The sequence below is a fragment of the Scophthalmus maximus genome, chromosome 4 (genome assembly GCF_022379125.1).
Source record: "Scophthalmus maximus strain ysfricsl-2021 chromosome 4, ASM2237912v1, whole genome shotgun sequence".
In the NCBI taxonomy this organism is placed as follows: domain Eukaryota; kingdom Metazoa; phylum Chordata; class Actinopteri; order Pleuronectiformes; family Scophthalmidae; genus Scophthalmus; species Scophthalmus maximus.
In genome coordinates this window covers 12,362,501-12,389,357 of record NC_061518.1, presented here as the reverse complement: position 1 = coordinate 12,389,357, position 26,857 = coordinate 12,362,501, and the positions used below count along the sequence as shown (strand labels likewise).

Below are 26,857 nucleotides of genomic sequence, written 5' to 3'. Positions count from 1 at the left end.
GGACAAATTTAAACTGATAGCTGAAGGACATCACATATGACATATTGTCTTACAGCTGATGTTTTACCTCTGTTTTAAATAATTATTTTGTGGAATAATTCTATTGTACAATTAAGTCACAGAAACACATTTATTTGTTTATCAAATATACAGCAGCGGAAATACAGTGTCTCACAGCAAAACATAAGGTTTATCCTTAGTTCCTTGCTGTCTCTCTCTCTGCGTCTTCTACAATAATGACAGATCTGCAGCTGTAGAGTCAGGTGCTAATAATTTACAGACTTGCAAGGGCTAATATTTAGTCACAAAGCGACAACATGTTAGTTTGCATAAAAAAAGCAATATGGCAATAGCAAACACAATAACTGACACAAAGCACTGTCAAGCTCTGACTGTAGTGTGACATGTCAGCCCTCATGGATATTTCCAGAAGAATTTGCAGATGTTGTTGAAACAGATGAAACAAACGGTCTCCCAGTCGAGCTGTCGCCCACTTGTTTCTTACATTTGAGTCCAAATAAACTGCAGAGTTTCATGAGCATCAGGTCCACAATCTCATCCTCTTCTGATGGCTGAGAAACAGAGAGCAATATGCATGAGATCCTGTTAAAAATCTGATATTAACATCCCTAACATTGATCACTCACACCATATTGGGAGATGGTCTGGGACAAATGTGGCCACACTCTTTTAGCAAATGCATCAGTCAGCTGACCAACTCCATCCCACCACAGTTCCATAGTGAACCAAAAATATTTTCACTCTTCCACCTGACCATTAATTATTTTAGGCCACTGACCGCCACACACATATACATTCGCGCAGTTCATTTAATCACACAGCCCCTCCCAAATCCGCTCTCTCCCTTTCTAAGACACACACACACACACACACACACACACACACAAACCCACTGACAAAGGACTCATCTAAATAGTCAAACATCATTTGTTTGTGTATATTTGTGTGACAGACATATTTAAAGCTGTCCACTTATAATCAGATCTCTCAGTATGAATATTATCAAGAGGTCTGAACAGGGCCTTACTCAAGGAGAATAAAACCATCTAGGCCATTTCTCTACATCTGACTTCTTCTACAATGTGTGGTCACAGTTGGCTGCTATGACAAGTCAACACTGACATCAGCCACATTCACACTCGAGCTACCTTGTGATGTATTTGCTCTCGACTGAATGCCACCAGGATGACAGAGATGAAGAGGTTCAGCACCACAAAGGTCATGAACACGATGCAGGAGCCGATGAGGAAAGCACCAAGCACTGGGTTATAATTCAGAACCTGAAGGGTCAGGAGGAAGAAGTACAATTAGGAAGAGTCAGCTGAGTCAGAATCTGCTGTGGCACAATTATTATAATCTCATACTAACCTCTTCATAGTTAAAAATGCCAAGCTGCAGGCTGACCATGGTCTGTGCAGCATCCAGCAGAGTCCGATAGGAGTATAACTTCCACCCATACATCAGGTTAGACTGAAAAGGAGCAGTAGTTTGTATTTGTGTCAAACAACACATTTTGAATGAGTTCTGTTTCACAAAAGTATGGATAAGGAATTCAGTGTCAAGTGTGGGAAACTCCTCACAGCAATGGAGTAAGCCAGGAACATGATGGTCATGACCACCAGGAAGCCTGAAATATCAGTCCAGGCTCGCTGCAGTGTGGATGTGATCATGTGCAGCTTGGGGTTCAGTCTCAGGAGGTGCCACAGTTTGACTGTAGCCAACAGCACTAAGAAGGCAATCAGATACCCGAGCACTGCGTCGGACTTGGCTGTCTCATGGAAACTGGCGAATCTGGAGACAGAGTCACAGTCAAGAGTCTTGTTTTAACGGCTAATGTCGAGATTTTAAGTCACAATTATCAAACTGTTGAACAGATATGATGATGAAATTAGTAAAAAAAAATCAAGCTGTTTTTGAATGGGTTAACAAATAATAGTAAACCTAGTATCAAAGCGCCTCCTCTCCTAACACCAGTAATGGTGTTTGCTGGTAAGAACAATGTTTTGCTCAGAGCATCTAGTGTACTGTAGATAGTATGAGCTGCTATCTTAAAGACGGACATATACAGTCAGAAAAAATAAATATGAAAAATGCAGACATGTTCACAGCTGTGTTAAAATAAGATCCTAGTTTATATATTTACATGGGTTGGGTTTTTCTTGTTGCTTACAGGTCTTTGTTGTTCTGGTAATAATCCATGTCCCGCTTCCCCAGTAGAGTCCTCTTGATGAAGACAGACAGTGCACTCCAGCTCAGAATGATGATCGCCAGCTCGAGCAGGTTCCACTTACTCTTGAAATAGGCCCATTTCTGCTGCTTCATCAGCTTCCCCTGGTGGCGACACAAGAAGAGCCAGATGTCAGATGTTCTGCTGAGAAACTGTACTACTGATTGTTATTGGTAGTGGTGGTTAAATCAGGATAATGAATACACACCTGAACAAACATGTAATAAATGATAAAGAGGAAGTAGATGGCTTCGGAGGCCATGACAAAAATGTGAAGGCCCCCGGTGGACTGGTATAGACGCACACTCTGAAGCTCGATGCGGAATTGAAAAGCTCCTGGAAGAAACAACGTTACACACAACATGGTCCGTGTCAACGGTCAAGTTATTGTGCAGCTCTCACACACATGGACTACTTACCTATGGCTGTGGTCTCCAGCATGAGTGTGACAATGCAGAAGAGGTTGACGTTGGCATTGTACACAGTGAACTCAACAAAGAGCGCTTGGGTGTGCACATCAAACCAGGTGTGGTCATACAGGTACTGAAGGGATCTAACAAGACAGATTGGTAATATGATGTATGCACGACTCACAGCTAACAAAATCACAGGAACACAACAAGTTAAAGCATTTAATAACACACTGACAAATCTCAATACGCAGCATTTAACTATCAAAGAAACAACGTGTGTTTTTGTGTGCATTATGCTGGTTTTGTTTTAGAATTAATTTTCACAGAGTTATCTTCTTATCACCTTTAACGCTGCCACTTACAAGTATTTCCATCATTATCTCCTTGGCATAGGTAATGCTTTTACCGGGGTCTGTTTGTTGGTTAGTTTGTGAGCAGGTTTATGCAAAAACTAGAAAAAAACATTTCCACCAGACTTGGTGTAGGGATGGGGCCTGGGCCTGAGAAGAACCCAATACATTTTGGGGCAGATTCACAGTAAGGGGTGGAACGATCATTTTTCCCCCCACTTTCTGTGACTAAGTTTTATGACTATAAATTATTTAGGTTATCAGATAACTTCCTTTTTTATATTTCTAACAGAAGAACTACACAAGCATGCGTAGGAATGTTTGGCCGTGGTGGAGGTATACGCACTATGGGCTGCCACTCTAGTTCGTTGGTTGTTTTTGATACATTTGTAACTTAATTTAATCTAGAAATTGTCAAAAAATAAACAAAAATGTCCATTGCTTTTTCCAAGAGACCAAAGTAATGTCGTTGAATTGCTATAACGATTAGTTAGTAACTAAAATCAGTCAACAAATGAATCTTTTTCATCACAAAATCTTTATAGCATAAGCTGAGTTAACTTCAGTGGGCCCCTCGTGTTAAAATGCCTACCTGCTGGAATTCGGTAAATCCGGCCCAAGATCTACCACAAACCCTCCTCCTCTGTAGAGTACTACACTGCCCCAGATTGGATACGCCCTCAGTTTAGCCTGGGACTGGTACGTCCACGGGCTCTGAAGGTTCAGTGAGGTGTTACGTCCCACAGGGCGACTCCAGCCTGGAGAGTAGGAGCCCATGTCCTCCAACTCCCACGAGTACGGAGCGTGACAGTCCAGCACAGCCTGCTGCATGGAGCGAGCAATGTGACAGGAGTTATTCTTCACCCTCACCTGGCGGAGACGAGCGTTACCCACCAGCTTTGAGTTTCCGTCTGTGATAAATCCTGTGACAGATATTCGCATGATATCAATTTACATTGTTTTATTTCTGACAGTTAGTCCAAATAAATGTATGCAACACTTAATGTCTCCCCATCAAACTGACCTGGGCGCTCTCCAAACAGGTTGCTCAGCAGAGTTGTGTTTGCCCAGTTGAACACTTGCTGAATACTCATACTGTCTGAGATTCCTTTGCTGAAGCTCTGCCGAATGTGTTGGCTGAGAAAGAAAGCGTTGGGGTCCCTCTGACCATACGCCACCAGGAGCAACATCCACAAAAATCCCATGTAGGCTGCATCACAAACAAAATAGCTTACATCAGCATCACAAACTGCTAAATTGTTTCCTGTGTTGTTGTTATGTATTAAAGTGGTCGTCCTACTAAGAATCTCCCCCATTAGTGCAAAGACTTTCTGCTCCTTAATCATGTTGTTCCTCATCCTCTCAATGTCAGTGGGAGGTGGTGGCTGATAGAAACTGCATGTGCTGTCTCTTCTCGCTGCCCGCACTGCATCAGGATCATCTGAGGGAGGAATTTTGTTCTGGTTTGTTAAGTTGTTTTTTTCCCTCCCAAAATTTAAAATGAAGGGGAAAAGAAAAACATGCCTGGGTTTCTCAGACTCTCATCTATCTGAGGCGCTCCATACTCCTCCTGGTCAACTTTCTTCAAAACGAGAGCAAAGAAAGCAGCAAAACCAAGAACCTGTGACAGAAGATTTTCAGACTTCAGTACCAGGAAACCCCATAAGATAAAATGAACTCAAGTGTAGAGGAAAAAAATATGTACATAATCAACGTATTTATGAGCTGTACGCTTGCATGTTTACCTACATAATGATCAGTGTAGTATAAAAATACATTGTACCTGAAAACCCTTGCAAATTATTATAAAGCAATTCATTCATTCGGATTGGATTTTACATTTAGATTGACCCTTCATCTTATTACTTAAATTGGTTTATCTTAAAATTTGTTAATTTAACTTGCTGCCTTGTACAAAAACGCTATGTGACCTTCATGTTAAAGGGGTTTTCTGTAAATACAGATTACAATTATCACTGAATTGGCTCTGTGGGAGCTTGTTTTTGCAAAAAATGTGCTTGTATGTTGTATAATGTTTTAGTAAATATATCAATAATATATTCATGGGCATAATAGAGTTTTATTCAACACAGAAAAACTGATTGGACAGCGTCTGGAAATGCTCCAAGCTCCAATTATCTGACCTCACCTTCAGAGGTTGGGTAATGAAGAGACTCTCAAAGAAGGAGACCAACATGGAGATGAGCCAGCTTATAGAGCGGTCTTTCCCGTACGTCAGCCCATACATCATGGTGAAGTATCCTGACACACCGCTGGTTGCAATCACCAATATCCATCCAACAAACACAAACCACCATGGCAGCCCTCCTTGACAGCATTTCTTGGCGGAGTCCCCATTGGTGATGCCCTGTTCTGGACTGGGGCTGCGGTCATGCTGGTCCAGGCTGGATGCGGGGAGGCGATGCTCCAGAAGACCCTTCATTCCCTGAACCTGCTGCATGGCTCGATTGTAGCTGTCTGGGTTTGGGAAACGAGAAGGTCCCAACAGACCCAGCTCCTTCTCAACATGACGCAGCTGCCTGTACAGGTATCGGCTGTTGTTGCTCTTTTTCTGGACTTCATCTGAAGTCTTCTCAGGGCTGCCACACTCACCGTTTTCTGTCCATGTAAATGTCAGCGTTAGTCAGTTAGGATGATTTCACCAAAGAACACCACTGAAAACCCAACACATCAAAAAATCTAAACACATTTCTACTTAAACAATACCAAGGAATTCGATTTTTAAATCGTTATTTTCTCCTTAGGAGGATTTTCTTTGTAGTCGTTGCATTATTTATTTTGTTGTCAAGCATGAAAATTAATCCATATAAAAACTAAGGTATGGCCTAATGAAGACTACTGGAAACATCACAGGTCACATCACCATCATCCAGTCACTCTATGCGGAGTCTGGGAATACAGAAGGGTTTGCTTGAGAACTTTAGAATTTGTTTGTAAAAGAGAAGATACTGTTTGTCCTATAGAAATGAAAGAAAATAACAATACTTAGTAATGTACATATCTGTGTATTAAAGGTAAAATGCATAAAGACATAAAAAGAATGAAAATTCTGCTGAAAGAAAATAAATCTTAAAGAGTAAGAAATACAATAGATATTAATGGATATTTTTTTCTCACTTTAATATATTTTAATTACACATTTGCTATGTGATAAATGGCCATCATATTAATAAGAATATTTATTTGTTCACCTCTGGTGCTCCAATTGGAAGAATAAAATAACACATGATATAAAGAGCAATGTAAAGGTTACTGTGCAGTTTACCTTGAATACTGACGGCCCTTAAACTGAGGATCATGGATTGATCCCTTTTGGATGTGTCAGTGTAGAAGTCTCCAGTCGCTCGGTTCTGCTGCCTGATGATGTCCTCCACCAGAGACAACAGAGTGTTGATGTCTGCCTTCTGACCAGGATGGAGCTCCTGATGTGGCAGTGGACTCTTCATGGCCTTCGAGAGGGACTGAGCAATTTTCTTTATGTCCTAGTGTAGAAACATTAGGACACAAGTTCTTCAGGCATGGAAAATTGTGAAGTGATTACTTAAAAGTCAGGTTCAGGATGCCCAAAGGCCTCACCTTGATCACAGTATCGGCTGTGATGTCCTTCAGCTTCCTCTGCAGAGAAGAAGTCTGTGATGGAGAAACTCGGCCAGTCTTCCCCTGTTTGGACGCATCTGCTTGTCTAGTTTTCTCTCGAGGACGAGTGTTTCTGAAGATGCTCACGATGAGGAGATTGATGGGAAACATGATGATTGAACTTTGAACTCCGATCAGCACCTGTTGCCAGGTAAACTCGATGTGGCCTGCAAAGTAAAGTTCTACTTTAAAATGGATGTGATTAAAGGACGTCCCTTTAGTCCACTCTGTCAGTGAGACAGCACAATTGTCAAATATATATATATATAATTGATTTATAGACAAAAGTAATTTAAAAATGTTTATTTTGTTACATACCCAGGTCCATGGTCTGCTCAGAGGGGTCTGTCGGGATGCCCCAAAACATAATGCTGGTAAGCATAGTGCACAGCAGAAGAGAAAAACAGCAGGACACTCGCTGTACACGTGTGAATGTGCTGCATGGAGGCCGACTAATGACAGAGAACCAGATGTGGCCATCACGGAAATCCTTGGCTGTCTTCATAAAGAACAAGTTGCTAAAAATTGTGGAAGAGAAATTAGGTGATGATAAAGTGATAAGGATAAGGAATTATGTCTAATTTCCTGGTAGTGCGACTTCACCAGATCAGTAGCAGCTCTTACCTGAACTTCTTCAAATCCATTTCTGTGGCTACTGGGAAGACCTTGTCGAGAGCGCACTCTCCCACATCTACAGCGAGCCAGGAGTTACACAGGAAATGCCATTTCTGACCACTCTCCAGGTCCTGCACCATCACTTTGTTGACATACCTGCACACGACATCAATAATTATCTCCAGTGCTCGAACAAATGACACAAACTCAGGCTTAACTTGAAATAATTACACCTGCCAAGGAGGTTATTCAAGGTCATTCTAGTTTAATGGTGGCCCATCAGAGTCTCCCGGCCTCTAACCCATACCATGCAGGGTGTTCTCCCGAGTTGTCGTGCCACAGTCTGATGCTCTGCAGATCTCCAAGAGAAAAGTGTGTGGTCAGCAGGAACATGTCCACCCCACCCCTCTCAAACATGGGCTTCTCAGCGTCGGTCAGGTGGTGAGGGTCACTTTCTCCCTCGATACCCAGCAGGGTCACGGTCACCTGAGACGTAAAAAAAGTGTCACTCAAGATGATCAGAGAGTGTCAGAATCATAAATCATCACAGATTTTTTTCTTCTTCCAGTTCCCACAGACATCACTGACCTGAGAGGAGGGGGATGCACCATGCCGATGCCCGGTGCTGACACTCAGCATATAACGATACTCGGCCAAGGGGTCGTTGTCCTCAAGCACTGTTATCTTGACCTACATGTGAATGTCAAAAACACAGCGCTCAGGGATTAGGTTTGACTAATCAACAGTATTTACTGAGAAAATACAGTGTAGTTAATATTTCTTTAAACTTAACTGATGGTTGTTGCCAATTGTTGCTTTGTAGACTTTTCATGCACAAAACTTATAAAATTTGATCTATTGAGTCAGAAGCCAACATTCTGAATAGTCTGGCATTTCAAATCAACAGTATAATACGGCAAAAATACTTTACCTTGGCTGAGTCCTGGATGTCTTTTCTGCGTGCCCACACAATCACCAGGATATAAGCAGCAAAGATGGACCCCACGAAACACACCACCACAGGGTTGTTTGTGAATGTGGCAAAAAGTTCTGCTGTGCGTGACACATCCACCAAGTTCGGCATGACAAAGAAAGAGCTGCCGAAGAAAGTCAAGTGGTTACAGAGGCACTGAGTGACCAAAGGCGTGGTGAGTGGACCGACCTGAGAGAGAGAGAGAGAGAGAACAAAAAATAAAAATAGCCGGTCAAACAGCTCCCCTTTTCAATGGTGCCTTGGTGGTGATGCACTGTTTGACTCACCCTGCAGCCATCTTCACTCCAAGAAGATTCACTTTCATTCCAGTATTTGCACTGGGCAGCGATTGAAATGACAGTGACAGTGGTGTTGATGGATTTCACACCTGGCTTGACAATGGGCTTCATGACAAGGTAGTGCACTCCAACATCTCCTCTTCTGTCTTGGGGACTCAGCACCCAGGTATATTTTTCCTCTGGGTTAAAACAACAGATATGCTCATGTACAAAAAAACAAATATGTAGAGTGTTTTGAGGTTGTTATTATCAATTATTATGTTATTATGGTCCAGTGTTTTGAGTATTTTATAGATGTGACTATCAGCGATGTAATGTTTGTTATACGACAAAAAAAATATTTTTACCTGTTTTGGTATTCTCGAGAGGGATCTTTGTCTTGGCTACGTAACTCTCATCATTTGGATAATCTTTATATCCCAGGTATAGCATGAAAGAAAGGTCCTCAGACGGCTCCATTTTTAGCACCAGCGTTACATCCGGTGAGGGGACATCAATTATTAATGTGCTGAAATTGGCGAGGTCAAGGATGGTGCTGTTCTCCTGCCCAACGTCGAGTCTTGGTAGGAAAATCTGAAAACCCAGAAATCACATTATTTTGAACAATCTATCAACGTTATCCTTGAGTTCCTAAAATTATCTTTCAAAATTACCTTGAGTTACTAAAAGTATCTCTCGAAATTACCTCGATCTCATCAGGTAAGTTCTCGACAGGAATGACTGTGCCGTTGACTGTGGTGAGAGACACAGATCCAACAGTTCCTGTGATGTTTCCCTCCTTCCAAGAATATGGATTTTTCTCAAAGCTCATCATCTAGAAGGAAATAGACATACACTGGTGTATAAATAAATAAAAATTGTGGAGTCGCAGATAAAAATCTGATCTGATCAAATATGTTAATCTACAAATTGTGCTATTTTTTGCTGCCAAAGTTTTGAAATGCAACACTTCTCATTTCCAGATTTCATTTGGATGTGGGCCATTTCAGGCAATGATGTGGCACTGTTGGCCTTCTTCGGGCTCAGACAAAATGGAAATGAGCCTGAAGTGGCCCAAACTGTGGCCTCAAAATATCCCAAATCCAATGTGGTCTCTATTTTGCCAAGATGAGGTGCTCACTGCAAGATTAAGGCCAGTTCTGGTTTATTCTTGGCTGACATGCAGCTTTGCTCTGACTAGCTTGAGGCCCACAGGAGCGGACTGCCCAAGTGCCATCATTCCATGCTGTATGTTTGCCTTAATGAAACTGTTGGGTGTGGACCAGTTCTGGTAATTGTAGCATTTCTCAACTGGTCCTTGCATGATGGATTTTCAGCTATAGAGAAAACGAATACCTTGTACTGGCTATGTCCACACAGAGCCCTACAACTAAATCACACTTGAAAATTACTTTGAAAGGGTATGATGATACACTGGTTGGCACCTTTAAATTCACTGCATGTTTCGTGTTTGCGTTTCCCTTACCCTCACATCCACTGGCTCCTCTGGAGACACAACGTCTTCAGGCAGTTTAGGGAAGGAGAATTTGGACGAGCTGCTCTTCTGTACATTTATATGCTGTATCTGCATGGTTTCTGAAGTGACTCTGCAGATATAAACCATTCAAATCGATTTCCGTGATTGCAGCAAACACCAGTTAATTATTTATGTTCCAGCCAGTGTCAGTTCTCTCCTACCTGTTGACATACACACTGATCTGACCAGAATCAATGATGGCAGGTTTTCCATCCAGTTTTCTGTTATTCAGCAAAGCACTTTGAACATTGTTTATCCCAGTCAGGAGAAAATCGGAGACTTTTTTCTGTTAAAAAAACATTATATCTGTTTAGTATAGACTGTCGAAAAATTTACCAAACAAAAGAAAAAATATGTTTCACAATTGTTTTCCTTACATTGGATGAAACATTCAAAATATTGCTGGCTGCTTCAACTATGGGTGTAGCTGCTTGCACAACTTCTCCATCATCGCTGTCGTCCTGCTTAACACCCACGGTGTTGAGGGAGGAGCTGAGGTCTACCAACAACGAACCCGCCTCTTCCTGGAGAAGAAATACTGCAATTAAACAACTGCTGATTAAAAGTATTCCACCAAGAGCAACACATTTTATTGATGAAATAATATAAAATTTTATTGACTTTAACCTATTACTTTCACTTTACTTTCATTTACTTCTGAGTATACTCGAAATTTCAGGCTAAGAACAATATATTTCACACTTTTAATTAGCCTGGTCTGCATGTTGCTGCAGATTGCAAAGTCATATTTAGATCAAAAACTTTTTTTTCTTTCCTTCTCTGTTTGCTTGAGTTTAGACTTCATGGGAACAAGGACTCTAATAGAACATTTCATTCTACTATTTGCTGCAGTATATGAAGTATTAAATATGCAACATTATTATAAGTGGACATTTGAAGATTGTAACAAATTATTGAAAGATAGTTTTGGCAGAATTTTTGAACGTGCTGTGATGCACTCTACTTGAGCAGCCGGACTGAGCTCATCTGAGCGCTGGGTGAGTCCGGCCACAGCTCTGGCCGTCACTTGCACTCCCTGTGTGGTATTAGTGGGGGAGTCCACCAGCACTGTGGCCATTTTGGTCAGCATTTGCTCTCTGAGCTGAAAGGGAGAGAAGTGCTGATTAATTTCATGGTGCTTGCACAGATATCGCAGCAATATATCAGCCTGTTTCCACAGTTTCAGCATGAACCGTTTTCTGTTACCTTCGTCCTTGCATCCTTCTGATCTTGGCCGGCCTCTGTGTTCAGCATGTCAGAAACTGAAGTAAATATTTGTCCGAGTGTCTCACCCGAGAGTAGACCTTGCTCCTCTAACTGAGTCACAGTGTCCTCCACTGCAGACTGGAGAGCCTCCACTGAGGTACCAGAGTTACTTTTCCGTACCTTGAGGAAGATAAACAATAATTCGCAATGATTCAAAGTCCTTTACATCATCTGGACAATGATCCAGTTTTGATTTCTCTATTTCTCCTTCTTTTTCTCACATGCTTGATTACTTGCGGATGACAAACCTGAGTAGTTACAGTTGCGGTGGCTTTCTCATATTCATTTTTCACAGTTACCACAACAGACAAACTGTAATTGTTGTTCTTATCTCCAAGAGGCAGGTAGACAGATTTCACCTCATTTGTGTAACTGCAGCGCAGATGTTTGCCTCAAAGACAAAAAAACAAGAATTATTTAGTAAAACTGTTTTTTTTAATTATTTGTCTACATTAATGTCACCAAATAGGAAAAGCCTAAAAATGACCCCAAACCCCAAATTTTGACCAAAACACGTCTCGGTAAAAATGAAGCATAGCAGATTCTCTTTACTTAAATTTTTGGTACATGAAGGGTTTTATACTTCATGTTCAACAAAAAAAGTTTTAAATTCTTTATTAGCAACCAAATTATAATGTTTTCTATTATTTTAAGCTCAAATCAAACTACATTCAATTGATTATTAATTGATAACATACAATGTGCACCATGCCTACCTTAAATAAACCAACCTGCAACTATTCAAAGCTCACTTCCTATTTTTTCAAGACTCTGTTCTCCTTTTTCTTCACCTTCTCCCACCCAATTACTTCTTCTTTTGCTGCTCTCCCCTTTCTTCTTAGAAACTCCACTTTTCTTTTTATTTGTTTAAATCTGAAGGGCACAAAAGAGCTGCATCACAATCTCACCTTGGTCGGTTTTGAAGCAATAAAAACAGCCTGCAGAGCAGAAAGGGCTTGGTTTGCAGGTAATGTTGAAAGCATCAAGAACAGTTCCTGATGTGGGGGAAATGCTGCATTCAGTTGTGGTTGCAGCTGGTTCAGTTGGCTCAGGACCTGGTACTGGAAGAGTGAACTTGGCAAAACCGGGCTCATTCTTGCCTGTAAAAAATCAAAAACATACATTTTAAAATTAAAATTTCTCTTTTTTCATTGACATGAACTGGAAATGTGTTTTTGCCTCATTTTCATTCTAATCTTATCATGTTATGGATTACCTTGATATCCTTAAGATTCTGCATTTCTAAAAAGAAAAATAGCTTTATGTCTGACTATTGGATGGAAACGCACCATAAGCAATCACACTGATGTTGTATAGTGTGTCCCTGGAGACCTTCAGGTGTTGGCTGGGTACAATATACTCGGTGCTGCCCTCCTGAGTCTCAATAGGGGGCCTCCTTCCTGCTGTGGAGTAACATTTTTTAAGGCCACCCTTGGAGAAAATCATCAGTTGATATTAGTTTGACACATTAATCCCTTATTTAAAAATTTGAAATCGAGCAAAATGCAGTTTCAGACTTACCGTCAAAGGTTTGGGGTCCTCGATATACCAGATTACGTCTGGACAAGTTGTCACACAGCTCAGTCTCAGTCTTACATGGTCGTTCACATTTACAGAAGTGCAATTATCACAACTGTAAAACATAAAAGGAAATAAATGTTGGTAAGAAAAGTCTTTATTGCAAATTGATTCAACCTTTTTTGTCCCTTTAACTCTGTTTGGTCCTTATTTTATAAAACCAAACCTGAATTTCTTTAGTATGTGGGGATCACTGTAAGAGATTTTGTATATCAACCAAATACAATGTAGCATCAGATATATAAAAAAAAAATATATAGTGTGGTAACAACCTCAAGGTTGAGTAATGTTAATATAATCCATTTTGGAAATAATTTTCCTTAACGAACAGGATTTTTAAAACTACAGAACAATTTTTGATTATTCCTTTCTAAAGGCCTCTTTTTACCTGATGGCGACATCTGTGAATTCTTTTGGAGAAACGGTGATGCACTTTGAAGCTGAAGCGAGGCCGACCCCTTTTCTAAACCAGGTGGGTTTCCTCACCTTTAAAGTGTATTTCAAAAATTCAAAGGGATTTGGAAGGCAATCTTTTTCGATGACATGCAACTTCTCCATTGTTATGTTTCTGCACTTGCAGTTTCCTTCTGCATGGAAAGAAGTAAGAGGCAGAACTTTGACATAGCACATCGACAATATAGAGATTGGTGTTGTACAGAGAAGTCATGCTCTATAAAAAAAATTCACAACCCATATGTAATTAAAATCAGGATTAGACTTAAAAACAGGGCTTATGGTTTGAATGAAAAAGTTCTCACTGTCAAAAGCACAGACCTCTAATCTTGTTCGCCCCCTGAAGTTACTGTAATCTTGGTTTAAGTAGTTGAAAATACTGTTGTCAGTGAATTGTTACTTGTTGTACTTACTACATTTCCATTCAAATGCGAGTCCTTTGCTGGGTAAGGATTCAGTTCCATTGACTCTCAGTGTGACACTCTGAGTGTAGTTGATCAAAGTGTCAGGAGTAGCAATTATTTTCAAGTCAGTAGAGTTGTCGACACTCATATCACCTGTCTATTGATACAAATAAAAAGTCATTGTGCGGCACCAGCAACAAGCAGACACATGCACATGCTGTTAATTTAATGTTAGATGAATCACAATTAATCTGTGCACAGATTATTATTGTTTGATACTAATATTCAACATACTGTGTTTCCATGTTCAACTGGTGAAAAGTCAGAGTAATTCTGGCAAGCCCGGAGTATGTTCTCCAAGTCCACATCCACATCAGAGGCGGAGAGGGCATTCACGGCTCGTACTTTGACTTTGAACAATCCTTTATGAAAAGAGTTTATAATCAATCATGTTGACCATGTGACATTTTTCATAGTGCAAGTCCTTTTTATTCAAAAAAAAAAGCTAAGCTTAAGCTTTTAGTACCTACGAACGGGCTGGAGAATGTATAATCTTGTAAGCTACCATTGAGCATGTCTCTGCTCTCGGACAATGTGTCTGTTGCTCCAGTGAGGTTGAAGAAAAGCTGCACGGGGACTCCTCGCTCCAACGAAACACCAAAGACAATATCGGTGGAGTCTGGACACTCGCCTGCCACTGACATGACTAAGGCTTGCAGGCCTACAACAGGCTCCAGCAGACACAGCTCCAAGTCAGTGGACGCAGGGTGGGCTGTGACCCTGTTTGAGGCATCCAGAGTCAGGTTGTGGCAGCCAGGCCCGAGCTTCTCCACCACACTTAAATTCAGTGTAATGTTGTGGGGCGTAATCCCTTTGTCCGCTGACATGTTCGCAACCAAATGGTCTTCATGTTGAATGGTGTAGGAAACATTTGTACCTATTGAAAGCAAATAGTGGCATCAAATTAATCTGTATTTTGTTTATATAATTCATTAAAAGCTTTACTTGTTAAACTACTATTTTATTTACTCACCTGCCACCACCATCACCTGAATTTGAACAGGTCTGCCATAAAGCGCATTGCATTTAGTGCCATCTGTTGACACATTCCTGCTATAGCACTTGATCACACCGAACTCTCCAACGGGCTCCTGAATAGTTATGGCTTTCTGAGCTGTGACATGCCAGTCACTGGTGGTGCACTCCACCCCGACCATGAAAACTCCGGGACGGGTGAATTTGTGCATAATAGTGCTCTCCATCCTGTGAGAAAGGTCAAGTTAAACTCAAAATAAATACAACTCCAATACCTACGTCTCTGGAATGTCTACAGTACAAGTCTGGCTCACTCTTCTGGGCTGTAAGGGTCAATAATGTGGCCGTCTCCAGCATTCACTGTGCACGTCAAGTTACCCTGAAATGGATGAAGGAGCCACTTCACCGTGATGGTGACATTATCAAAGACAGCCGCCAGTTTACTCATCAACAAGTGGAGTCCTGAGAGGAAATCACGCTGTTAATTTGGATCGCGGAAACATTGCTACAGATCTTTAGAAACGCAAATAAAAATAACACCTTGTTTGCAGTGGTACTCTACAGAGAGGTAACTTCCCAGCACAGGGCACGGTTCACCAAAAGAGCTCAGATCCACTGGAGCCTGGCAAGCCTGCAGTCCGTGGCAATAGGCTGGAACGAGACAGAGGTCAAGTGGGTGACAACGTGTCAAAGATTAGCTTGATTATTTTCAGGTTTCAGATTGAGAGGGCCTTGAAAAATATTGTCTTAATGTGTTAAAAAATATGACACTAATAGCTCTTCAAAGAGTTGTATTAACAATAAGGAGAAACACCAACTGTTTGCTCACTAATTGCATGAACTCCTCCAGTAAAGCTAACTCCTGACTGATACGAATGTGAGTTTACCTATGGTTTACCCCCAAAGCCCATTATTCAGCTCCTAGGAGGTGGTTTGTCAAATGTCTTTTCTGGCAGTGTAATCCTTTTGTCTGCAGTCATGGGGCAATCATGCTTTTTATGTTTGACACAAAGCATGGAACAAAAAACGTAGTTTGCCGTTATTTGAGTATGTTTATCTTGTCTTTTTGCCCAAGTGCTTTAAACAAAGCAAAAAGTGTTCCCATAGATTTGAGTGTAAATACAAATGCAGCTTTAGAAAGTTAAAATCATCAAGTAAATGAGGAGTTACCAAATCTTGTATAGGCTACATATATATTTCTACTTTAATATCATTGCTACTCGCTTTACAGAAGATAAGAAAGGCTGATTATCTATATTTTTTAAACAATACTTTTTGATTCATAATTTAAATTACCTGTTACAGAATTAACCACATCGATCCAGCTGCACTCCTCCTGGGATGATGTGGGTGAGGCTGTAAGTTGGGATCGGCAGTAGTGAATTGTTTTTCGGCCATAGAAGCTGTCATCAATCTTTATAACTTGCCCAGAGCCACATTGCAGAGTGGCATTTTGACCATCGCATGCAATGGATCTCCCGGAATCTGAGAATTTGAAAAAATAATAATTAAGAATTTGACAAAGGAAGCAAACACAACATAACTTTAATGCTAAATGTTTTATTTATATAGGGGTATGTACCAAACTGGCAGATGAAGTTGAGTTCCTGGCTACAGTTCACTGTTGCTGCCCACTGGAACCTTGAATGTCTCAGGACATGTCCACAGGCTGCTTCTGCATCTGGAACATTCACCCAGTTACTATAGCTGACATCTGAGCTATCCAGCCACGCAAGGGAACCTGAGAAAGACGGAAAAAAATCCAATTGATTAGATCAACCTTCAACGTTGAATTCTGGTATTTGGGCAAAGTGCTGCAGAAGATGTTATCGCTACAGTTGATAGGCGAAGGTCCTTCCCCACGTCCTTTCTTACTGGTAAGTTCATTGTTAAGATGCAATTAGGGATCGTAAAAGAACAAAGCAAAAGACTGAGCTGGTGACAGGATGAATGAATAATGAATGTCAATGTCAGTGAAGGGAAATAAAGACCCGTTTGTAAATCAGGCCACATGACAGCAAGCCTATTGAAAATAATGGGGAAGTATCTCTCATCACACCTGCTGCTTGAGGAAGATACGTATCTAACTCTGCCTGTCTTCCATTCAAGTCAGCGAACAATCACATTTCACATATTTTAATGGATGTGCAAACTGCCTACTGAGAGAGCAATTGATCTGATTACTGATATCTTTTAGTCAGTTTTGAGATATAATCATTGGTCGCGCAGATATCTTAAATTTGTTGTTCATACATTAAACAAAACGGCTTTCAGAAAATGTTTATGGATTATAATTTAACACAGATTTTATTGAACCTTACTTATATAACAGCACTTAAATACATGAAAAAATATATAAAGCCTTATGAAATCATGCAACTTCTACTCTGCACCCTATGACCAGATGACATCTCACCCTCAGTGGCAGCGGACTCCAGCGTGAGGTTTGGAGCAGCAGGTGCCAGTCCGAGCCACCAGTCCTTCTCTGGCTCCAGGTGCTTCTGAAGGAACTGCTGAGTTTCATCATTCAGGATGAAGGCTAGGTGACCTCCGCCTCGCTCACACCATGCCTGTGCACTGAGGAAAGACTGCTGCAAACTGACAAACTCATAGCAGGAGCCATCAAATCCCTCCTGGTATTCTGGGCAGGATGGAGTCTCTGCATCCTCCTCAGCAAAACAGGTCCCGCTGAGATAAAGAACCATCAAAGCCAATGTGAGGAAAGCGTTGCAGTCCATCTCAGCGTCTCTGCATCTGTCCACTCTTCAGACTCTCCGGTTACTTGTCTTTAAAGGGTTCTGACGTCAGCAGCTCTGACACTGATCAGCTCTTGGGGATGATTTCTGACACTGGTATGGCTGCATTGATGGCGGCCCACCTTTGTGTTTTTCCCATAATTGTTGTGCACAAACAAAGCTCAGGCGTGTGGTGAAAAGGGACATGACATCCATCAACAGCCAGTGATTGCTTCGCTGCCTCCATTACTGCACGGCTCCACAACCTGCAGAGAGAGATAAGCTTCTCATTCAGACCTGATCCTATGAAAATGTCAATCTGAACTTTAAAGGTGGCTTTAACTGCCTCATGGGCCTGATGTTGTTCAGACAGATTTGGTTGAACAAAAAAAAAAACATTCAAGTTGAAAGTTATCCATTACTTTTAAGTAGGGTTAATTTTCTTAATTTAAAAACAACAAAAACGTTTTCATGTCAGACATTTTGAGTAGGAATAACACAGGTTTTTACAAATGACCCAGTAAACCATGGCAGTGAGAGTCATTTCACTATCCCTTAATGTTTGGTTAAAAAAAAAAGAAATGCAAATTTTAAACATGTCTCTCATTCTTTTAAGGGTCGTGATTATATACTTTATACATGAAACGTGAGTAAAAGAAAAAATATATAGTTTATACTGTGATTAATATTTTACCAAACAAAATGAATCTCTTAATCAACCTAGTCAGTAGTTTTTACATGTTATGTTTTTGCAGCAGTGAAAATTCATTTTGAGGTTGTTCTCTATCTGAGAAATTAAAATTCTAGTCCACTACACTTCAGAGGAAATATTGTACCTTCATACATTTATCTGACCGTAATCACCAATTATTGGTGTTTCACAGAAAAAATATCAGTTTATAAAATATGATGAATTGCTATAAGTGTATCTAAATAATGTAGTACTATAGTCAACAACAGTACCAAATAAAACTTTTTTTTGTAAAAAATTGAGCTGTGATTATTAGTCAGTCAGTTGATCGACAGAAAATGAAAACTATTTTAATAGGTAATTGTTATTCTTTGATTATTGATCAAGCATTGTGAAAGTGTCACTGTGGTCTCTGGGTCATTTCTTATTATGTCCAGAAGTTTCACAATCAGTCTATTAATAGAGAAAACAAACAGAAGATTGATCCATGAGGGCAGTTATTCGTTTCAGTCTGCAGCGGAATTAAAGCATGAGTAAAGATTGTTCTTTTACTTTTGACTTTTGAACTTTACATTTTCTTGATATCAAAATACTATGGCAACATTCAAAATACAGGACCTTTACTTTAACATAGTTTGTTGGTGTTTTATTTATGTAAATGAAATGTATACTTCCTTCACTCCTGTTTATTTGATATTTATTTCTTATTTTTTAATTGCGGAAGGTTTGGGGAAAAAGGAATCCCGTGAAGTGCCCGGATGTGTGACGTCATATTCCTGAGACGCAGCTACGGCGAGGACATGACTTGTTGAGATAACAACAGTGTGGATGTAAAGCATCGATTTACTATTTAATAAACGCACCGTAGATAAACGTGTACACGTTTTAACAATGTTGGCTTGTAAAAGGGGCCTAACCTTCTCCGTGACCTCTGCTCTCCGGACTCTTCGACCTAGCAACCGAGTAAAAACACCTTTTTAACGGCCGTCGCGCTGCAGCTTTGTGTCGGTGAACCTTTGGGAGAAACAAGTTGACCACTGACCGCTCCTCGTCTTCTGCCCCCGCAGGTTGTCGTGTGCGGCCAGGCGCACAGACGTCTGTCCACACAGACGGACGGAGAGGTCCGGATCGCCACCGTCCTGAAGGAGAAGTTCCCGTTAGCCTCGTCGCTCAAAGTCGTGGATATCTCAGGTAAGAAACACACACACGTCTACCTCGTGACCGGAGGATTCAGGTTTGACCCTTGGTTGTCAGGGTTACGACAGTGCTTCACTTCTTGACCCCCAAGGTACATCGTCATGATAACTGAAGCTGTTGCCCCGCACGATGTCGTTAACTACTCGACACAATCAAACTACTGACCAATCAGATCACTGGAAAAAGACCGAGTAAAGATTCATACAGGATCCTGACTGGGACAAAATAGTTCGAAATAAAGTGACAAATGATAAAGAGCGATTGATATTTTTTATAAAAAAGTCGAATTGTTTTCCTAATCTCATTTTAAGCGCTCACTCTGGTTTTAAAACTGAGCTTCTAACAAACGGATGGAAAGTTAATCACTTTAAATTAATTCTTAATATGTATTATAGCTTCATTTTTAGATTTTAGATTAATTTATTCTTTCTATTGTCAATTATTAACATTAGAATAATATGATTAGACTCATTGATGGTATGTTTATAAAAACATTATCCACACACTGTTTGATATCTCCCATAATTACAAATGAACAATGAAAGTCAGATTGGCCTATATTTTTCATTTATCCTCACCAATACCACTGCTTGTTTTATTAAACACAGTTCTATATTCTAACATTTCTGCTGTTCATGCTGCCTCTGAGTTAATTTCTACTGAGTTAAGATGCAGCATCTCCCTGTTCATCAGTATTTGTGTTTCAAATCTCCCATTCATTACTTTTCCAGTATGTCCTCATTGATGTGTAGAAACAAAAGTCTGACACAACACCAACTTAATAACTGTGTTGTTTGTGTGATCTTGTGCTTTGTTTAGGTGGTTGTGGGGCCATGTATGAGATTCATATAGAGTCCAGTGAGTTCAAAGGCAAAAGGACAGTGCAACAACACCAGCTAGTAAATCAGGTAAATAACAACCCCTCAACCCAACAATCAGTGCTTCTTGTGGCAGTATAAAGTAACGATTCGTCCAAATTTTGTCTTACAGTACCATTCTAATATTCGCAGCAGTTTTGGATATGTGCATGTGTGAAATGTGTGTTTTTGTTTGTTTTTTATTAATATTATACTGAAACCTATACATGGTGTTGTCTGTCAATCACTCTTGTAATATTTAAAAGATAATCTCTTTAACTTTTAAAAAAGATTTTTATACTTGTTTAATTTTCTTAATCAGCTGTTGTGTGTCATCCTCCTCAGGCTCTCAAGGAGGAGATTCAAGGAATGCATGGACTGAGAATTTTCACTGAGGTCCCAAAGCAATAGAGGAAGTCCTTCCACTGCTGACCAACAACCTCTTTTCCCCTTTGTTCACAGTAGCTTTTATGAATGTACAGTATATAAGAGGATATTGTGTTCTAGATGAATTCCATGGTAACTGTTGGTGTGCCTGTGGCAGAGATGCAGAGTTAAGTTTTTTTTTGATCCAGTGAGATATGTTCTGCTTTGAGACAATATATACACCCAGTGAAGGCTGTGAAATGCACAAAAACGACTTCCAGTAAGAAAATGCCAGTACAATGTCAAGTCATGTTGGTTTTCTCAGGGTTGACTTGTGCAGTCCAGGAATTCTGACCATAAATATAACCTTTTTTTTGAGAATTGCTGCAGACCCTTTAAAACTGAGTTCTACATTGCAATTTCACTTACACTGTGATCACAAGACATATGCTTTATTAATTGATTACAATCCATTGTATAGTACTTTGACCTTGTATTTATTCTACCTTTGGACCGATAGTCAGAGTTACAATAAAAGCAGATGCTCCTCCTCGACACACTTAATACTTGATTGACTATTGAGGCTTTTGTGATCTAAAGAAAAAATCAAGTTTGAAAAAGAAACATGTAACACTGGAATCAGTTGTAATCTCTATGTAAGTGCACAAGTATGAGATGCTTGGATTCACTTTTTGAATAATTATTTTATTGGTTATTGCATTGAATATAATATTTATAGTGAAAATATAATCATTGCTTTTATTTTTGCTGCTGTTGGAGAGCAAGGACATTTTGCGATATTTTTGAGAAAATAAGCTAAGGACTGAGAACCCAGTTATTTAGGGTTCAAACCCTGAAAGGGTAGAACCCTGGAGTTGTTTTTTTTAAATAGTTTTTCCCTCCTCCCCATAAAGCAATGGTGTAAACAGCTAAAGCAATATTTAACATGTTGACCAAAGAGGAAGCCTAAAGAAATGTCTGTGCTCTGCAGTGCATCAAAGCTTGACCACCAGGCTGATTAATAAGAAAATATCAAGGCTATGTTTGAAGTTATATAGACATAGTAATCAATAGAAAATACTTCTTGTAAAGTTCCTCTACATTATTTGAGATGCTGTTGTGAGAAGTCATGGAGGTATGAGTTGTAATGTCAGAATAATGTGGCTTTAGCGTTTAGATAAAGTTTGCACGCTCATCACCAGCAGATGTCGCTCTTCAGACCCCGGCCGGCCGCAAGCAAAGGACAATACACAGGGATGAATAATAGTCCAGATTCTGGGAAAAAAAATGGGAATCTGGAAGTTGGCTTGAAATGGAAAATGATTATTCGGCACTCAATTTACGCATGACTAAGGCTGCGGGCGGTGAGATTTGACGCAGCACTGTGGGGATGCCCATCCATCCGCACAGCGCGTGTCTGCGCCTAGGTTGCACACCACATCACCATCACATCACCATCACCATCATCATCATCATCATCACCCTGAACCCCGAGGAGGAGCGCAGCGGAGAGGAGAGGAGAGCGGCTGGTCTCCGACATGGCGAAAGAAGGAGCAGATATGACGGAGGAAACCGAGTTCATGATCGACACAACCGTGGGGAAAGAAGCCGAAAACGTGGAGCCGTCGTCCGGCGGTGTCAAAGAAATGCGAGCGGTGGTACTGGCGGGTTTCGGAGGGCTCAACAAACTCAGGGTGAGCAGGAAGACGATGCCCGAGCCCCAGGAGGGCGAAGTGAAGATCCGCGTCAAAGCATGGTAAATGTGACCATATCATACATCACATATGTGCTCGTGGCTTGTGATGAGCTCTGACCATCCCCACGGTGTGTAATGTGCAGTATGAGCGATGCTGTGACATCTCATCGCAGTCATGAAGCCACAGGTCTTTTCTCCTGTGGAGCCCATTCATACCGAGCACATTTATTCATTTTTTAAATGACAGTGTCTATTTTTTCCAACTGCTGTGATCATGAAATAATGTTGATATAGCTGAGCATGTATTGCCAGTGTTGTCAAACTCGCAGTTTAGGGAAATTAAAGTGTATGTCATGCTATTTAGTCAAGATTGCTTGTTGGAGCTAAAGCCAGTGACTTAAAGCTGATAATCATGAAACAACAGCTTATAGTGAATATTTGTATTATTGATTCAAGATTGATTGAGACAGTTTAGATGCACGATTGGATTCAATGTTAGGGTCTTTTCATCTCATTTTGGTTGTTGTTGCAGTGGCTTGAATTTCCTGGATCTGATGGTGCGTCAGGGGACCATTGATAATCCTCCAAAACCTCCTCTTGTACCTGGCTTTGAATGCTCTGGAATAGTGGAGTCGGTGGGTGAAAACACAAAGGGATTTGAGGTTAGTTGTTAAATTGTGGCGATCTATGAGGACATGTTGCCAGTTTCATTAATAGTCTGCATCACCAAAACTGGAGTAGTAAACATGTGCTGAAAGTGTGTTAATAAGAAAAACACTAGTTAACCCGTAATCTACCGTAAAATTAACTTCCTCCTCGCTACTCCCTCACGTGTTTTTTTCAGATAGGCGACCGAGTCATGGCTTTTGTGAACTACAATGCCTGGGCTGAGGTGGTTTGCACACCTGTGGATTTTGTCTACATGATGCCAGATGAAATGTCTTTTTCTGAGGCTGCAGCGTTCTCCCTGAACTTCGTGGCTGCCTACATGATGCTCTTCGAGGTAGCCAATTTGCGAGAGGGGATGTCGGTGTTGGTGCACTCAGCAGGAGGTGGTGTAGTAAGTCCCTGTCTTATGACTCCTGCACAGCATCAAAGGGAGTTCATCTCTTCATTATAACTGACTGTTTTTCGTACCTTCAAATGAAGCAGGTTGCTTGCTCCCTGTTGTTAGCTGTTGTTTTTGTTACAGTGCGAAAATGAAAACATAAACTTCCAATTATTTCTGTCTAATACTTCCTGTTTAGTAATTAGATTATGGAAATGACTCAAAGAAGTGCTTTTCTATTCAAAACAGACAGTTTATATTTGGAGTTATACCTACAGCCAGCCAATGAATCAATTGTATTACACAAACATGAATGATTCACTATATAACTAAATTAATTTATAATGTTTTCATGAATGTGTGTTTATTGTGTGATATGGATTCTGTTGTATGTTTGTGATTGCGGTGCATTCAGCGCTCTCTGCTCCCACTGATTATTTGTTGCAACTGTTTGTTATTTTTCAGGGTCAAGCTGTGGCTCAGCTGTGCTCCACTGTTCCTAATGTCACCGTGTTCGGGATCGCCTCATGTTTCAAACACGCAGCCATCAAAGACTCCGTGACTCACCTGTTTGACAGAAATGTCGATTATGTACAAGAAGTCAAAAAGTACGAATGGAAATTTTCTCTGTATTGCGGTTCATCGTGACGTTTCTAGGAAACATTCGATTTGCTAGTGTTTTAAATGAGGTTTGAATTTGAAGGCATCATCACATATGTTAACGTGAACCTCATCGAGTCTATAGTGGATTTACCTGTTGCCTTATTTGGTCTTGCGTGGCCATGGTCCCCATGGAAACTCACAGTTAATCTCAAACAGCAACGTCGTGCAGGGTGAAGGACTGCACTGGCAACTCAGGCAATTAGAGCCGAGCATTGACACACTACACATTTCATTCACAGCACAGCCTTAGCCAGTTTACTCTACAGAGAAGGCCTTGTTGCATTGTTGGGATTTTGATGACATATGTCCCAGGATTACTGCAATTACAGTCTGGACTTTTATGAAAAGATTGCAGAGCTTTTGATTATTTCAAGATCTACATCAACACACAGCCTCCTCCTATCTACAGAGCTATAGCAGCAGAGATTCAAATATTGTTTCTTTAGCACAGATTGTTTCATGCTTCCTACATTTCGACAGTGGAAATGGATTCATGTGCCTTTCATCTCTCTGGCCCACACATTCTTCTCAGGATCAAGAGCAAAGTACAATTAAATTAATCTTTTTACAAAAGGCAAAAACCAGGGGAATCACAAGACCACCAAGCAGTTTAGCCAAGCAGGTGTCCAGGGCCACAAGGCAGAAAGTGAGGAATTAAGGTGCCCCTGACAATAACATGCCTTTCAGTCTTTCATATCTGTACCTTTAATGAGTCTAAGTATGCCAAACTCTTTTTGACTTATTGATTTTGTGTGTGATAAGAAAATAAAAACTTGAACTTTAATATTAAAAATGTTACTCAGGAGGGGTAATGTGGGCACTGCAAAACATCAATAATCTCTTTATAAGTAAAAGTGTAGGCAGAGTCAAAAGAAACGTGGGTTGTATGCTGCAACTTTTTAAAAGATTAATTCTCCAGAGAATCAATGCTCAAAACGTATGAATCCATGATTAGACAAATCCCGAAGCTGCTCCAGAATATGAATCACAGGGTGAATTTATAGACTCGGAATATGTTTTGCACATTTAGTACTCGCAGTCATGAATTAACTACTTGAGCTCTCTAAGAAACTTTGTAGACCAAACTTGAATGGACCAAATAATTTACTGAAAAGTTAATTAGTTGCAGCTCTAATGTTCATATTGTACTCTTGCATGTATATTAATTTGTATACATCTCTTTTTTAGTGGACTTGACTTTTACTTTGTTCTTAATGTTGTAGGATTTCTCCAGAGGGAGTCGACATCTTGTTGGACTGCCTGTGTGGGGAGAATACAGGGAAAGGGCTGAGTCTGTTGAAGCCACTGGGAAATTATATCCTTTATGGTGGGAACAATATTTAAGTTTTCCCTGTGTTCATAGACTCTATATTTCCATTTGGTACTTTCAAAGTGGAATTAACTTGATTTACACTGCTTTTGTTTTGTTGCTGTGCTTCAACTTTAAGGGTTAAAATTAGAACTTAGAACTGATCAACTTTTCGACACAACATACAGCATTGGGAGATTGAAAGCACTCTATCTCTGAAATTATAAGTTTGATTTTACTGTATGGTTTTCTTTATTAAACAACTTCAAATGCTAAAATGTGTTAGGGTTAAGGATAGGGTTGGTGTAGTCTTTATGCTAAGCTAAGCCAACAGTCTCTTAGCGGTTTAACAGACAAACACAAGAGTGGTGACGATCTTCTTATCTAAGTCTTGACAAGAAAGCGGATAAATTTCCCATGAGGACAAGTCTTGGACAAGTCTTGCATTCATTAAGCGTGTTGGCAACTGGACTGGGGTGTGAAATAGTGACTCACTTGACTAAAACATACTCCAAAGCATGAAAATGAAATGTAGTGTCCGTCACAACTATTCTTATCCAATATCTGTTAATTTCTTTAGTCCATGTCAAGCCTTATGAATCAAGTAACAGAATTAGAGGGAGATTAATTCACTCATTTTAGTTGTACTGAATATGAAAAGACATGCTTGCACACATCTAAGGGTCCAAAGGTGCTAATCATTTCTCCACCACCTTACCCCTCATGCTTCTTCCCTGCTTGTTATTGACCAGTCACTTTTGTCTAACCATTTGCACAGCACACAGAAATCCTTTTATTTTTGTCTCTTCAGGCGCGTCAAACATGGTAACTGGGGAAACAAAGAGTTTCTTCAGCTTTGCAAAATCTGTGAGTCAGAGATGCAGTCTGTCAACAACATTTGAAGAATATAGTACCAAATGAACATTTCATGGCAAATGAAACATGCACAAATGAGTCACTCTCTCTGTTTCTTTTCCCGTAGTGGTGGCAGGTGGAGAAGGTGAACCCTATTAAACTATACGAGGAGAACAAAGTCATAGCCGGATTCTCACTCCTCAACCTTCTCTTCAAACAAGGGAGATGTAGTCTTGTGAGATCAGTGATGGACAAACTCTTGTGCCTCTATGACCAAAAGAAGATCAAGCCGGTAGTGGACTCCCTGTGGGCACTGGAGGAGGTAAGAGCCTGGGGTGATCACATGTGTAAGATAAACAATGATGCAAGGTTAAATGTGACGAGAAGATTTTATGCAAACAATCCTGGATAGCACACAGTCTTTTGTTTGTCCCTGCTGTTCTTGGACATTTTTCCACAGATGGTGGGTAGGTTGCATCTTCCTGTTCCACAATTATTTCACACCCACACAAATCCAGACAGGCCATGTCAATCACTTTGCTCTCAGTTTCTACTAATTCCCCCATTCTCACTGTGGTTATTCTGTACCTGGTGAATTCTTCTAGATGGAGGCTTTACTTAATGATATTGTTG

At 40.4% G+C, this 26,857-nt stretch overlaps 3 protein-coding genes across 4 annotated transcripts in view; 2 read left to right on the top strand and 1 right to left on the bottom strand.

The window, feature by feature from the left end:
* Positions 1-116: 116 nt before the first annotated feature.
* LOC118301834 (polycystic kidney disease protein 1-like 2) lies at positions 117-19,593 on the bottom strand. Of its 2 annotated transcripts, XM_035627439.2 has the most exons (42): positions 19,276-19,590; positions 17,224-17,808; positions 16,390-16,548; positions 16,104-16,292; positions 15,348-15,458; positions 15,122-15,269; positions 14,806-15,035; positions 14,299-14,709; positions 14,067-14,194; positions 13,782-13,929; positions 13,304-13,502; positions 12,859-12,970; positions 12,627-12,768; positions 12,246-12,437; positions 11,586-11,728; positions 11,278-11,457; positions 11,036-11,173; positions 10,449-10,595; positions 10,233-10,357; positions 10,021-10,141; positions 9,241-9,369; positions 8,903-9,128; positions 8,544-8,734; positions 8,215-8,445; positions 7,872-7,973; positions 7,591-7,769; positions 7,293-7,439; positions 6,987-7,186; positions 6,609-6,835; positions 6,298-6,514; positions 5,161-5,630; positions 4,536-4,632; positions 4,312-4,452; positions 4,036-4,221; positions 3,604-3,934; positions 2,668-2,801; positions 2,457-2,584; positions 2,192-2,352; positions 1,602-1,812; positions 1,390-1,491; positions 1,170-1,301; positions 117-572 (listed from the first exon to the last, which is right to left on the bottom strand). In XM_035627439.2, exons 2-42 carry the CDS (start codon positions 17,543-17,545, stop codon positions 408-410), a joined length of 7,452 nt encoding a protein of 2,483 aa, XP_035483332.2. In that variant the 5' UTR covers positions 17,546-17,808; positions 19,276-19,590; the 3' UTR covers positions 117-407. The 2 variants fall into 2 exon arrangements, with proteins under 2 accessions (XP_035483332.2, XP_035483333.2); XM_035627440.2 differs by lacking the exons at positions 117-572; positions 1,170-1,301; positions 1,390-1,491 and having other exon boundaries at positions 1,678-1,812; positions 2,165-2,352; positions 19,276-19,593.
* Positions 19,006-21,217, top strand: bola3 (bolA family member 3). The gene is made up of 4 exons (XM_035627446.2): positions 19,006-19,196; positions 19,301-19,424; positions 20,250-20,338; positions 20,633-21,217. The coding sequence occupies exons 1-4, from the start codon at positions 19,125-19,127 to the stop codon at positions 20,696-20,698; spliced, it is 351 nt and encodes a 116-aa protein (XP_035483339.1). The 5' UTR covers positions 19,006-19,124; the 3' UTR covers positions 20,699-21,217.
* A 119-nt stretch (positions 21,218-21,336) lies between these two features.
* The window catches only part of vat1l (vesicle amine transport 1-like), a 22,075-nt gene continuing 16,554 nt past the window's right edge, over positions 21,337-26,857 (top strand). The window contains exons 1-7 of the mRNA XM_035627445.2: positions 21,337-22,409; positions 22,882-23,011; positions 23,194-23,409; positions 23,863-24,005; positions 25,284-25,387; positions 26,181-26,236; positions 26,352-26,546. Coding sequence (XP_035483338.1) covers positions 22,192-22,409; positions 22,882-23,011; positions 23,194-23,409; positions 23,863-24,005; positions 25,284-25,387; positions 26,181-26,236; positions 26,352-26,546 — 1,062 coding nt within the window. The 5' untranslated portion in view covers positions 21,337-22,191. The remainder of the gene's footprint in view (positions 22,410-22,881; positions 23,012-23,193; positions 23,410-23,862; positions 24,006-25,283; positions 25,388-26,180; positions 26,237-26,351; positions 26,547-26,857) is intronic.

Excerpts from the sequence above, each read along its gene's own strand:
- LOC118301834 (XM_035627439.2), bottom strand. The coding sequence starts at position 17,545 with ATGGACTGCAACGCTTTCCTCACATTGGCTTTGATGGTTCTTTATCTC. Across the intron at positions 16,293-16,389 it reads CAACTTCATCTGCCAGTTTG|ATTCCGGGAGATCCATTGCA; the intron begins GTACATACCCCT and ends TCAAATTCTCAG. Across the intron at positions 10,358-10,448 it reads TTTTGAATGTTTCATCCAAT|AAAAAAGTCTCCGATTTTCT; the intron begins GTAAGGAAAACA and ends TTTTTTTAACAG.
- bola3 (XM_035627446.2), top strand. The coding sequence starts at position 19,125 with ATGTTGGCTTGTAAAAGGGGCCTAACCTTCTCCGTGACCTCTGCTCTC. Across the intron at positions 19,197-19,300 it reads CTCTTCGACCTAGCAACCGA|GTTGTCGTGTGCGGCCAGGC; the intron begins GTAAAAACACCT and ends CTGCCCCCGCAG. Across the intron at positions 20,339-20,632 it reads AACACCAGCTAGTAAATCAG|GCTCTCAAGGAGGAGATTCA; the intron begins GTAAATAACAAC and ends CATCCTCCTCAG.